The 14663-nt window shown below is 49.5% G+C and overlaps 1 protein-coding gene across 4 annotated transcripts in view; it reads left to right on the top strand.

Annotated features, from left to right (window-relative positions):
* Nucleotides 1-14663, top strand: part of ARHGAP44 (Rho GTPase activating protein 44) — a 143236-nt gene that overhangs the window by 103494 nt on the left and 25079 nt on the right. For all 4 annotated transcript variants that reach the window (XM_030861384.2, XM_060290552.1, XM_060290554.1 and 1 more), the window contains exons 8-12: nt 2801-2869; nt 5085-5166; nt 5620-5747; nt 12439-12550; nt 12962-13043. In XM_030861384.2, coding sequence (XP_030717244.1) covers nt 2801-2869; nt 5085-5166; nt 5620-5747; nt 12439-12550; nt 12962-13043 — 473 coding nt within the window. The remainder of the gene's footprint in view (nt 1-2800; nt 2870-5084; nt 5167-5619; nt 5748-12438; nt 12551-12961; nt 13044-14663) is intronic.

The following is a 14663-nucleotide window of genomic DNA, read 5'->3' on the forward strand; positions in this document are numbered from 1 at the left end:
AGTCTGATCCCATTTTTGGTAAACCAGGCAATCGTATGACTGATTAAAGTAAGCACAAAATGGGCAAATGTCAGTATTTATAGTGCTTATCTCTGCACGGTTATCTCTGTGTGGTGGGATTACAGGTGAATCTGTTTTTCTGCTTCGTCTGTTTTTGAGTATGGATCCGTTGCAAAATCAGAAAACAAATGATTTTTTAAATACATAAAATTCTGGTGATTATTAATGGAAGGTTTTTTTCCCTTTATAAAGAAAATTCACTAATGATTTAGAGTAATGGGAATTTCTTTTTAAAAATATTCTATTGATATTTATGAATAAAATAAATTTAATTGATAACATGTATTAATAATTATAAATAATTTAGATTAATATTTATATTTAAATTTGGGGCCGTGCTGCGCAGCACGTGGACTTTCAGTTCCCCAACCGGGGATCGAACCCGGGCCCCCTGCTTTGGAAGCACAGAGTCTTAACTATTGGACCACCAGGGAAGTCCCAATATTTATTTTATTTATTTAGATGAATAGAAATTTGATTTCGAGTTTCCACTTTTATTTCTCACTTGTGTGGCTTACTTGGAGTCTATATTGTTAACTTCCTAAGCCGGTAATGTGATTGTACCTTCAGAAAATCCTGTCGTGTTCCTGAGGGCACGCACAGTTGGCCCGACTTCTCTAAGATCATCTGCTGAGTCGTTGAAGGTGATTTGATACGGCATTTAGTCCCTTCCGAGGCTCGCTTCCTTTCCTCTGTCTGCCGAGCCATTTTTCTCACTCCACCCTTTGTTTTTCCCTGACTTGAAATATCTCCCTTAGGCCTATCAGGCTGGCGATGGATGTTTCCAGACCAAGGCTGCTGGGGGGACGGCAGACGAGGTTGAGTTCCAACAAAACCACTTTCTCTTGCACCTTTGACAGATTAGGCATTTATGGTAGGGCCGCTCTGGTGGAAGGGAACCGAGGTGGGTGGTCCTAGAGCCCCTTGTATTCTTTGGGAAAGTTACCTTGAACTCTTGGTAGCTACTCGTCTGAAATTGGGATCTTGGTTCTGTTGTCTTGTGTACAAGAATGCTGTAAGGATGTTTGCCTGTCAAGGATCCTGGCAAAGGAAGCAGATTACTCCTCCCATCCCCGTGCTCACTGAGAAGAGCTGAATCGGCAGCCGGAGAAGCTGCTGAGGTGGTTGCAGTCGGTGCAGAATGCTCTTCCTGAATCATGTAGTTGCCGCTTTAATTCCTTCAGCATCTGGGTCAGCTTTCTTGTGCTGTTTTTTTTTTTCTTCCTTTTTACTGAGATATAGCTGACATACGATATCATGTTCGTTTCAGGTGTGCTACATGGTGATTTGACATTTGCATGCATTATGGAATGATCACCACGATAAGTCTAGTAACAGTCTGTCCCCATACAAAGTTATTGCAATATTATTGACCATCTCCTTTGTGCTGTATATTACATCCCGTGGCTTCTTTATTATGTAAGTGGAAGTTTTCACCTCCTAATCCCCCTCACCTATTTTCCCCACCCCAACCCCTCCCCCTCCCCTATTTTCCCCACCCCCAACCCCTCCCCCTCACCTATTTTCCCCACCCCCAACCCCTTCCCTTCTGGCAGCTACTGCTTGTTCTCTGTCTATGAGTCTGTTTTCGTTTTGTTTTGTTTTTTAGATTCGACCTATGAGATCATGCAGTATTTGTCTTTCTCTGTCTGACTTATTTCACTTAGCATAATGCCCGCTAGGTCGGTTCATTGTTACAAATGGCGAGATTTCATTCTTTTTTTATGGCTGGGTAGTATTCCGTTGTATATACACCACATCTTCTTTATCCATTGGTCTATCAGTGGACACTTAGGTTGCTTCTATATCTTGGCAATTGGAAACAGTGCTGCTGTAAGCATTGGGGTGATATTTTCATGTTACTTCAGCTTGAACATTATAGACTCTTTTCTCCTTAACTAAGCATCTCTTCTGAAGATCTACCTCAGGGCTACCAAATAGGGAGGGGTGTCAGAGATCACAGGACTTGCACACACAAGTTTAGAGATGTGACATGTCCAAAGATACGGTTATTGACAAAGTCTACGTCTGCTCAAGATGCACTTTTATCGCACCTTGCAGGGAGTGTTTCTGTGAAACAGACAACTGTCCTCCTTGGAGGGAACACTTTTCAGAACCAGACACAGCATTCAGCCATGGTTCTCGGTCCCATGGGAAGCTCAGCGGTGGGGGACTGTTCACACTATGAGATTTGTGTGTGATGTTGGATGAGTCCAGGTTTTGCCAAGTTTGGAATCAGCAGTCCTTCCCCTGCCCACCTGTCTTACCCAGCGTCCCACGACTTGGTGTGTTTCTGTTTCTTTCCCATATGCTGGTGATCAACCAATCAGAATTGAGGATGAAGCAGAGCTAGGCAGGTAGCATCATCAAAGGGAAGAGACGGCAAGACGAGGAAAGCAGCAGCACAGTTTGTACCTGGCGGGGCTGCCTCAGACGGTGGCGCCTGCCACAGAGATGCAGGGAAGTAATTTGCGCATCACTCCCCCATACCAGCTTTCCTAACTCTTGATGTAGCCCACGTGTTAAATCAACGCCCTGGGAAAACACTGGCTTAGGTGTTCTTTTCCCGCTTATTCATCCTCTAGAGCCGTGGTTGGGAAACGGGGGAACGTCCACAGGCAAAGTTTGTAATCTGTCAAGTATTAGGAAAAATGAGATCAACCACGGTTAAGGCTCTTTCGTCTGTGATGCTTAGACTCCTGCATGACCCACTCTCTATCTTGTGTTTTACCCCCTACAGGACCAGCTGTCGGCTGACATGTACAGTTTTGTGGCCAAAGAAATTGACTATGCAAACTACTTTCAGATGGTAAGTTTCCAGAAAGGTGAGGCTGCTTGAAGTCTGTTTACAGGCATCACGGTGCGGACAGGGAGGAACGTCGGCCTCGAACCGAGGACCCCTAGATCGAGCACGTCCTGAGAACGGATGGGGCTTTGGCTGTTCTATCTGTGAATAAATCCTGCCTTCTAGTTCTCCTTGTATGGATTTCTCCAAAAGCCCAAGAATAAAATTCAGCTTCATCCATGAAGATGACTGCAACTCAGGGATCTATGGCAGTGGTTCTCAACCAGGGGTGATTCTGTTTCCTCTGCCAGCAGAGGTTTGGCCATGTCTAGAGACATTTGTGGCTGTCACCATTGAGGGGAGGTGTTCCAGGCATCCAGGAGGTGGAGGTCAAATTTGTTGCTAAATATCCTGCAATACACAGGACGACTCTCACAACAGAGGATAATCCAGACTCAGAATGTCAGCAGAGCCAAGGTTGAGAAACCCGAATCTATCATCAGTAAGGAACTTGGGAAGAAGAAGAAGAAAACCCCACCTGGTGCGTATTCATTTTTTAATCTAGATTTTTGCCCAAGACGGTGGCAAGTAGGTAAACGAGGATTGATACGGCCTGTTTGCCTGTCTTTCATCTGTGAGAGCAGATTTAGAGAGTAGAGAAACAGGGTCTGAGTCATCCGTACTTGAATGATCGGGTCCAAATAATTAGGACCCTGTCTGTTTACCAGGGAAAATACAAAGCAACTGGGGAAAAAAAAAAAAAAAAAACTTGAGAAGAAAAAATACAAATGAAAAATCCAGTTAAGCTCACCTGCTTTTAAAGTTGGGAATGCAACTCAAATCTCAAAGCATCTCTTTATGGTCAAGGAAGTAACAGAAAAGGAGGGAAGGTAAAGGGAAGAAAGAGGAGGAGGAATTCCGAGAAGTTTATATGTGTTGATGCGCGTGGGGCAGAGCTGTGGGCGGCCAGCACTCTCCCTGCATGGGCATCAGCGGCTGAGAAGGCCAGAGTTTCTTCTGCCCTGAGAGAGAGCTGATAGGCACTTCTTCCAACTTGGAAAGTTTATTTTAAAATAGTGGGATTGGGCTCCCCTGGTGGCGCAGTGGTTAAGAATCGCCTGCTAATGCGGGGGACACAGGTTCGAGCCCTGGTCCGGGAAGATCCCACATGCCGTGGAGCGACTAAGCCCTTGAGCTGCAACTGCTGAGCCTGCGCTCTAGAGCCTGCGAGCCACAACTACTGAAGCCCATGTGCCTAGAGCCCGTGCTCCGCAACAAGAGAAGCCACCGCAATGAGAAGCCCACGCACCACAACGAAGAGTAGCCCCCGCTCGCCGCGACTGGAGAAAGCCCGCGCACAGTAATTTTCAAGTATATTCCATCAGTTTTATTTGCGAAGATAATATTTCATTTTAGAGTTTCTGAAACGAATGACATTGTTGACACTCCAAGCATTATTAGCTTACCTCATTGCCATTTGGGTATCATTTATTGCAACATTCTGATTTTTTAAAAATTCCCTTTTCGTCTTCCTTGGGGATCACAGAAGCTGCTCTTCACACCAGACTTCTCAGCAGAGTGACTCCCACCTTTTCCCTCACACATGCGCAATTTTTTTTGGAGGAGGAGGAGGTAGAGATTCAGAAAATAAATGAAGTGACTGTTGTTCACAGGTTTTCCTCTGCTCTTATCACCATTTCAGCAGCTTTTTTAGTAGTGAGATGGGCAAACTAGAACATCTTGAAGGACTTTGCTCTTTGGCCTGCATCACGATAACCAAAGCAGTTTTACCTCCCGAGACACTTGAAGAGGATTGTGGAGCAAGCACGTGTCTTCCGACCAGTTATATCTTGAACTGTTCTGGCAGAAATCAAGATACATAGAGGCTCGTGGCACTTAGCGCCATCTCACAGGCACACGGATTTCTGAATGTGTTCTCCATTTATAGTCCTTCATTGTTGCACCTCTTCGGTGCTTTTGCCGGGAGAACTGGGGGCGGGGTGCTCACTAGGTGGGGCGACGGTGAGGGCAGGCTCAGCCCTGGGGTGTCCTGTCTTCCCCCCCGATTCCCCTGCTTTCCAGACTTCCATGTGTGGTCACTTCCCTGCCGCAGAGGCTAAGGAGACACATGCCCCTCATCGCGGGTGGATGGAGGAGAGAGCAGGGCACCCCAATGGCGCGGCAGCCTGTGCTCCCCACCCTTCAGCAAAGGGTAATGCTCACTCTTGTGTTTCCTCAGCTCATAGAAGTGCAGGCCGAGTACCACAGGAAGTCGCTGACGCTCCTGCAGGCCGTGTTGCCTCAGATAAAAGCACAGCAGGGTGAGTGCAGACCTTGCCGGGACCGGGGAGGCTGGGGAGCCTGCTTCCCAGAGAAGCCTGGTGCCCTGTGCTTGGCTCACCTGCTGCATCCCGAGCAGTGCCACGTTTAGATGAGCCCCAGGACCTCCCCTAGCAGGTGCCTTGCCCCAGCGGCAGTGAAGCCAAGCACACTCACACACACTGCCCCACGGGGATGAGTCGGGTGTGCATGGGCATGCGTGGAGGTGCGTGGGTGACAGGAAGCCCACCGGCTCTGCTCACATGGGCTGGCCTTCCATTCCACCCACTCCCCCCATCATCCCCCAAAACCCCAAGAATGGAGACTCAGCTGGGCTCCGTGTCTTTGGTAGACTTAGGAGAATCTGTGTGAGCAGAGGAAGGGAAGATGCCCGCATGGGTGACCTCCACTGACCCCTTTCACTGACCCCTCTCTTGCTCCACTCCCCCCGACAGAGGCCTGGGTGGAGAAACCTTCCTTCGGGAAGCCCCTGGAGGAGCACCTCCTGATCAGTGGCCGGGAGATTGCCTTCCCTATCGAGGCGTGTGTGACGATGCTGCTGGAGTGTGGGATGCAGGAGGAGGTGGGTCTGGGCACAGCCGAGCTCTGCCTTGAGCAGGTCTCCTCGTCCGCGAGATGGAGCCTCTGGGGTCTCCTTCTGTGTTACCGTCCTCGCCCAACCCCACAAACCCAAACCCATGAAGATGTGGTACAGCTGCCCTTCCTGAAACCAGTCCTGCTTTCTCTCATGAGCCTTCACTCTCTGGGGACAGTGGTGGATTGCGGGAAATGATACCACTGGCCCTGAGGATCTTACAGCCCCGCTCTCGCCCTTCTTTCTGCATTTTTAACCTGGTTGGGGCATTTTCCTCCCCCTCCCCCTCCTCCCCCTCCCCTCCTCCCCCTCCCCCCCTCCTCCCCCTCCCCCTCCCCTCCTCCCCCTCCCCTCCTCCCCTCCCCCTCCCCTCCTCCCCTCCCCCTCCTCCCCTCCCCCTCCTCCCCTCCCCCTCCCCTCCTCCCCCTCCCCCTCCCCTCCTCCCCTCCTCCCCCTCCCCCTCCTCCCCCTCCTCCCCTCCTCCCCCTCCCCTCCTCCCCTCCCCCTCCTCCCCTCCCCCTCCCCTCCTCCCCCTCCCCCTCCCCTCCTCCCCCTCCCCCCTCCCCTCCCCTCCTCCCCCTCCCCTCCCCTCCTCCCCCTCCCCTCCTCCCCTCCCCCTCCTCCCCTCCCCCTCCCCTCCTCCCCCCTCCCCTCCCCTCCTCCCCCTCCCCTCCCCTCCCCCTCCCCTCCCCCTCCCCCTCCTCCCCCCTCCCCCTCCTCCCCTCCCCTCCCCCTCCTCCCCCTCCCCTCCCCCTCCTCCTCCCCTCCCCTCCTCCCCCTCTTCCTCCCCTCCTCCCCCCTCCTCCTCCCCTCCTCCCCCTCCTCCTCCCCCTCCCCTTCCTTCCCCCTCTGATCCTCCACCTCCTCTTTCTCTAATTGAAAAAATAGACCTTTTAACATTTTTGATCATAACCTTTTTATAGAGATCCTGAAAATATGATTGATACAGACATTAGAAAGCATTTCGTATGAGCCACATGTAAAGAGACATCGGTGACTTTTGTTTTTCTTGTTGTGTAAATGTTTTCCTGGGAGATAGACCTCATCTTTGGCTTCTTATACAGGCAATTTAAAAATCATTACTCCATCTTCCTTTAATCTGGTCAGCCAATCAGTATTTATTTAGGGCATTTATTACTGAGCAAAATATAAAAGAGTGAGATGGGGGCTTATGAATTTATGAGGGGAGAGGAGTCTAGCATCTGTCACATAAACCTGATTCATTCAGAACAGTCAATAAGCACTCTAAGTATCACTAGGTCCGGGGGGCAGAGAGGGAGTGGGCAGAAGGGGAGGAAGCTGACGAACGATGAAGCTGTATGTCTGCTGCCCCCTGTAAGCCAGGTGTGTTTTAGATTCAGCTATTAGGAAGGGATGGGAATAAATGGGTTTTTTACCCCATTTTAAGTGCCAGGCATCTTCATGTATATTATCAGTGAAAAGATGATAAGGTCTCTTCAGCCCCTGAGGGATGGTTTCATGGAGGGAGGTGAACTTGGCTTATTCTTTCCCCATCATTTGTTTGTAATTATGGAAAAACTGAAAGACAAGAGAAGATACTGCACCTCATCATCTGCCTTATGGTCAGTCAGGTCCATCTCTACCTTCACCTTCCGCCCCAGCCCCTGGCTGGACGTTTTGAAGCCTATCCCAGACATTCTGTCATTGCATCTGCAGGACTTCAGTGTGTGTGTCTCTGAAAGATAAGGAACGTTTCTAAATGTAACTGTGCAGTATTATTCTATAAAAAAGTGAAAAGAATTTATTGCTGCCTTCACATGCCGACTCAGTGTGAACAGGGTCTGGAAGATCAGGTCCTCCGACTTCTCCCGTGTTGTCTCCTGACTCTCCCACCTGCTATTTCCGGACCTTTCCGCCTCTCACCAGGCCTCACTCTCACTTGCGTTGTCCGCCCCACCCTCCAGCTTTGCTTCAGCTCTTCTTTAATAACAAGTAGGCTCAGGTTGCCCCAAGCCTAGAAAAATCTCTTCTCTCAATCCAACCACAGACTCATGTTCCTTCCCTTGCACTTTGGTTTTGTGTTTTATGCTACCCAATTTCTTTTTTAAAATTTTTTATTTTACTTATTTTTTATTGAAGTATCATTGATTTATACCATGTTGTGTTAGTTTCAAGTGTACAGCAAAGTTCAGTTATCCATATATATTTTTCATATTCTTTTCCATTATGATTTACTGCAGGATATTGAATATAGTCCCCTGTGCTATACAGTAGACCTTGTTGTTTATCTCTTTTATGTATTGTAGTTTGTATCTGCTAATCCCCAACTCCTAGTTTATCCCTCCCCCACCCCCGTTCCTCTTTGGTAACCATAGTTTGTTTTCTAAGTCTGTGAGTCTGTTTCTGTTTTGTAAATAAGTTCATTTGTATCATTTTTTTAGATTCCACATATAAGTGATATCCTGTGATATTTGTCTTTCTCTGTCTGACTTACTTCGCTTAGAATGATAGTCTCTAGGTCCATCCACGTTGCTGCGAAGGGCATTGTTTCATTCTTTTTTTATGGCTGAGTAGTATTCCATTGTATATATAGACCACATCTTCTTTATCCATGCATCTGTTGATGGACATTTAGGTTGCTTCCATGTCTTGGCTGTTGTGAATAGTGGTGCTATGAACATAGGGGGTCATGTATCTCTGTTAGTTAGAGTTTTCTCTGGATATGTGCCCAGGACTGGCATTGCTGGATCATATGACAACTCTATTTTGAGTTTTTTAAGGAACCTCCATCCTGTTCTCCGTAGTGGCTTGTGCTACCCAGTTTCTTGAAGTAGCTCTCATCATCTGTTGCTCCTGCATCCTCACCACCACTCACTCACTCACTCCTCTTCTTTTTTTGGTCCCTTCTGCCCCCACGACTGGGCTGAAGCTGCGCTCAGTGGTCCCCAGGGATCCCCACTGCTACTTCCCATGACTTAGTTCAGCCGCCTTGGCCATCACTGCCTGTGAAGTTGCTAACATAGTCGTCCTTGAAACCAGCTCTTCCCTGGACTCCTGGGTCCCCCCCACCCCTGCCGGCAGCATCAGGGCAGCAGCGGGGGGAATCTGCACCACCCGGCCCTGCCCTCTGCTCACTCTGATCTCTGCTGCGGTGCTCTCACCCTCTCTGAGAGCTTCGCCTGCCCTTAGTGAGGACTCGGGGTTCTCGTCCTCCTGTGGGCTCCACTCCTGAGTTTTCTGCCATGTCCTCAACATTTCCATGCAGATTGTCCTCTCACGCCCCCAAAACTGGACTCACGAGCTATTTTAACAACTCTCCCACCCCTGCACCCCCGGTGTTTGTCACTGCATGAAGCAGCCGTCTGTGACACCGTCAGAAATCTAAAAGCTTCCCTTTGAAAACTCTGCCGCCTTGGCTTTGACTCCGCCCATCACCAGGTGTGGTTGCTCTCCCCCCCAGGGCCATGGCGTGGCTTGACGAGGGTCTCGCCCGCACCTTCCATGCACGTGCAGCCTGCTTTGGGGCTGCAGCAGCCTTACGTATGCACTGGTCTAAACGTGCTCATGAGGCTTCCTCACGGGGATGCCATAGAGCTTTGGACATCGATTTATCTGACATACCCTATCCTGAGAAGGGGGCTAGCAGTCTTAGCAGGCAGAAAACTCAGTGTTCCGGATGAGGCATGTTTTCTTCTGAAGGAACTTGGAAATCTGAGTGGCCATAAACAGTTAAAGGAGCAAGGGGGATCCTGCCAGCGTCTCAGTGTCTGGGCTGCATCATAGAATTCAGGAGCTGAGCAGGTGAAACGAACCAATGGGTCTTCCACCCGCGTCTACCTTCCCTGTGACTTGGGGGCTCCCCTCCAACTCTGACCTGCTCGTGTCTCCCCTTCCACACGCCCCTGGCTTCCTTCTCCCTTTATACGGCAGTAGCTCACTTTTGCAGCGGTTCACGTGGAAGAGGTGGCGATGACTCGAAAGTAACTTTAAGAATAAAACATGAAGGGACTGCAGGAGGCAGAGGCGTTGCTCCCTCGTAACCACCCCCAGTCTGCCCATCCCCCGAGGGCATGGCCTTGATGAGTCCCTCAAGGTGTAGCCCTGTGCCTCCTGAGATACGCAGACACACAGACATATACAAAGACACACACACACACAAAGACACGGACACACAAAGACACGGACACACAAAGACACACACACACAAAGACACAAAGCCACGGACACACACGCAAAGACACAGACACACACACAGACACAGACACAAAGACATATACACACGCAAAGACACACACACACAAAGCCACGGACACAAAGCCACGGACACACACGCAAAGACACACACAAAGACACACACAAAGACACGGACACACAAAGACACGGACACACAAAGACACACACACACAAAGACACATACACACGCAAAGACACACACACACAAAGACACACACAAAGACATATACACACGCAAAGACACACACACACAAAGACACACACAAAGACACGGGCACACAAAGACACGGACACACAAAGACACACACACACAAAGACAGACACAAAGCCACGGACACACACGCAAAGACACAGACACACACAGAGACACACACACACAAAGCCACGGACACACACGCAAAGACACAGACACACAAAGACACAGACACAAAGACATATACACACGCAAAGACACACACACACAAAGACACAAAGCCACGGACACACACGCAAAGACACAGACACACACAGACACACACACACAAGGACACAAAGAAACACACACAGACACAGACACACCATACACACAGACACAGACACAAAGACACAGACACACACACACACACAAAGACACACACACAAGGACACAAAGAAACAGACACACACAGACACAGACACACATACACACAGACACAGACACAAATACACAGACACACACACAAAGACACACACACACAAAGACACACAAAGACACGGACACACAAAGACACAGACACACAAAGACAGACACAAAGACATAGACACACAAAGACACAGACACACACACAAAGACACAGACACAAAGACACGGACACACACACAAAGACACAGACACACACACACAAAGACACGGACACACAAAAGACACAGACACACAAAAGACAGACACAAAGACAGACACACAAAGACACAGACACACACAGAGACACAGCCACAAAGAAACAGACACACAAAGACACAGACACACAAAGACACAGATACACACAAAGACACAGACACACACAAAGACACAGACACACACAGACACAGAACACACAAAGACACACACACACACCCAAAGACACAGACACAAAGACACAGACACACACAAAGACACACACAAAGACACAGACACAAAGACACGGACACACACAGAGACACAGGTGCGCACACACACACTGTAGACCTTTGTGCATGCATCCACCTCCTAGACCTCCAGCTCTGACCAAGTCTCAGTCAAAGTTTTCTCCAAAATATATCCTTTTTTTTAAATTGAAGTATAGTTGCTGTACAATATTATATAAATTACATGTATACAATATAGTGATCCACAATTTTTAAAGGTTATACTCCATTTATAGTCTTTATAAAATATGGGCTGTATGCCCTGTGTTGTACAATATATCCTTGTAGCTTATTTTATACCTAATAGCTTGTACCTCTCAATCCTCTATGCCTATATTGGCCCTCCCCATTAGTAACTACTAGTTTGTTCTCTGTATGTGTTGAGTCTGCTTCTTTTTTGTTATCTTCACTAGTTTGTTGTATTTTTTAGATCCCACATATAAGTGATATCATACAGTATTTGTCTTTCTCTGTCTGGCTTATTTCACTTAGCATAATACCCTCCAAGTCCATCTATGTTGCTGCAAATGACACAGTTTCATTCCTTTTTACAGCTGAGTAATATTCCGTTGTATATATACACCGCATGTTCTTTATCCGTTCATCTGTTGATGGACACTTAGTTTGCTTCCCTTTCTTGGCAATTGTAAAGAACGCTGCTGTGGACATGGGAGTGCATGTATCTTTTCAAATTAGTGTTTTTGTTTTTCCAAAATGTATCTTAAATACACAAGAACAGGAAGTCAAAGTGCCCAGGGTTCATTTATCCAACAAATGCGTACTGAACCAGAACGCTGGGTCACCCCGTACTAGGCGCTGGGGACACAGCTGTGGGCGAGGCTTGGGTCCTGCCTCTCCAATATTGATAAACGGTGACGAGAAGGATACACCTAGTTGATCATGGAGGAACGGGGTGGGTAGACTGCCTGTCAGGTTTTTAATTAATTAATTAAATTTATTTATTTATTAGTTGGCTGCGTTGGGTCTTTGTTGCTGCGCGCGGGCTTTCTCTACTTGCGTTGAGCGGGGGCTACTCTTTGTTGTGGTGTGTGGGCTTCTCATTGTGGTGGCTTCTCTCTGTTGCGGACCACGGGCTCTAGGCGCGTGGGCTTCAGTAGTTGTGGCTCATGGGCTCAGTAGTTGTGGCTCGCGGGCTCTAGAGCGCAGGCTCAGCAGCCATGGCGCACGGGCTTAGCTGCTCTGCGGCATGTGGGATCCTCCCGGACCAGGGCTCGAACCCGTGTGCCCTGCATTGGCAGGCGGATTCCTAACCACTGGGCCACCGGGGAAACCCCTGCCTGTCCGTTTTGCTTTTGTGCCTTGGAGGTTCAGGCTGCCCTGTGACCCCCTGTCCTGTCGGCAGGGCCTCTTCCGAGTAGCCCCATCTGCCTCCAAGCTGAAGAAGCTGAAGGCTGCCCTGGACTGCTGCGTGGTGGACGTGCAGGAGTGCTCAGCAGATCCCCACGCCATTGCAGGTGGGCCTCGCTACTGGGGGGGCTCCGGGGAAGGGGTGGGCGTGGAGGGTGTGCGGCCACGTGTCGGGGCCACTCGAGCCACGGGCTTCCCAGCATGCTCCAGGCATGTCCACTCAGGACCCCGCTTGAGCCCTGGTGGCTGTGGCCCTTGAAGGGAGGCCTTCCCATCCCCCACGTGCCAGGGGAAGGGGCGAGGGTGGGAAACATGAGGGGGGAGGCCCGTGTGGTCACCAGCCCAGGGCCCACGGCCACGCCAGAGCCTCGGATCCGGTCACGCGGCAGCCACCGTGTGACCTTGTCACGTGGGTCGGGGAACCGTCCCCAGACGTGGCCCCCGTGATGGCACTGGCTGGTAGCATGTGTCTCTGCCGTGTCCCAGTGGCTCACGGACCATATGGTGTTCATGTCCAGGAGCTTTGAAATCTTACCTCCGGGAGCTGCCAGAACCTCTGATGACTTTTGAGCTCTACGATGAGTGGATCCAGGCTTCTAAGTGAGTACAGCACGTTTCGGGGTGTCTTCTGGGTTGTGGTTTATTTGGGAGTCTTTATGGAAATTGTGAAAGCATGCCACCTGGGATCCAGCGAATCCCTTTCTTGGTATGTGTCACGGGGAAAGGCTTGTACGTGTGCCCGGAGAAGTGTGTACCAGGGTGTTGGTCGTGCGGTCACCTTGAATAGCAGAAGGGAATGACCGAATAAAATACGGTATAGCTACACTCTCACATGCCCAGCGGCACTGCGAAAAACGGGTAGAGCTATTCCTGCTCACGTGTAGAGGTACGAAGATTTAATTTTGAGTGAACTAAAGTTACCAAGAACCCACAGGATGGTCTGTTGTTTTAAAAAGAAGAAATACAAAAAACACACTCAAAACGATACAATTTTAGGAGTGCCTCTATAAGTGTGTAACTGCATAAAAGAAGGTTCTGGAAAGGCTCACACTGGCAGGTGGGGATGATTCCTTCCGGAGAAAAGAGCAGGACAAGGGAGTGGTGACAGGGGTCTTTACCCTCATCTGTAATAGGTAAAAAATATTAACAACAACTAATATCAAAATACAATGTCCGGGCAGTGGACACCATCCCCACTTTCCTGAAGGTGAGCCTGGAGGGGGGGCCTCAGCAGGGAGGTGGCAGGAACGAGGCCCAGACCCTGGTCGTGCGTCGGGAAGGTGGGGGAATGGAGATCGGGGGGGCTGGTGCTCAGCGGGTGTCGCCCCAGCCATGTCACCTGTGTAGCTCCGAAGCGTGGGATTCCTTGCTTCCTCACTTGATTCGTGGTTAGGATTTTATTATGTATTTTCTTCGGCCCTCAGTAAGAGCTGACTTTAGTACATGCTACTGTTTGGAGGAATCAGTGTTTACTGAGTAAATGGACACGGCTAGGGAGGACACAGGAGAACGGGCACCAGAGAGAGGCTGGGAGAGATGAGGGTGGAGATGGTCCAGGAGAAAAAGATACAGGAGGGAGAGGAACATCTCATGGGAGGACTGAGCTCGGTGCCCATGAAAGGATGACTCCTGGGGGTCTCTGATCATGGGGTTTAGTAGTGAAAAGCAGCCAGCCGAGCTGCTCCAACAGGATGCTGGAGTGCATATGTGCTTCCGTAAGAACGGGGGCTGCAAGAGAACCCAGCTGACCTGGAAGTGAAGCCAGGCTGGCGTGTGCAGAGCTAGAAAAAGCCCGCTCCGGTTACCGTGCACACCTCTGGTTTTTTATCCAAGGTAGAATAGAGATGATGCATTTTAAAAGGCTGGCTGACTGCCTGGTATTCCTACATCTCATGGTGGAAAGTGAGTTTTAGAGCCCACGGGGACACTAATAATCACAGGTGATGCCATTTGTTGCGTGTTTATTAGAGGCTTGTCATCGTTCTAAGCTCATTATATGCTTTTAACTCATCTGATTTTCACAACAACCCTACGAAGGCGGTTGTGCTGTCTTCCCTATTTTATAGATAAGAAAGTCGCGTCACAGAGCAGGTGTTCGTGGCAGGTTACTTGCCGTCTGATAAGTGACAGGACGAGGATGTGAGTCCAAGGAGTCCGGCTCCGGAGCCCACATGCTTAACGGCACTCCAGGCCTCTCTAGAATGACACGGGGGTCCTGGG

This window comes from Globicephala melas, chromosome 20, assembly GCF_963455315.2.
Source record: "Globicephala melas chromosome 20, mGloMel1.2, whole genome shotgun sequence".
In the NCBI taxonomy this organism is placed as follows: domain Eukaryota; kingdom Metazoa; phylum Chordata; class Mammalia; order Artiodactyla; family Delphinidae; genus Globicephala; species Globicephala melas.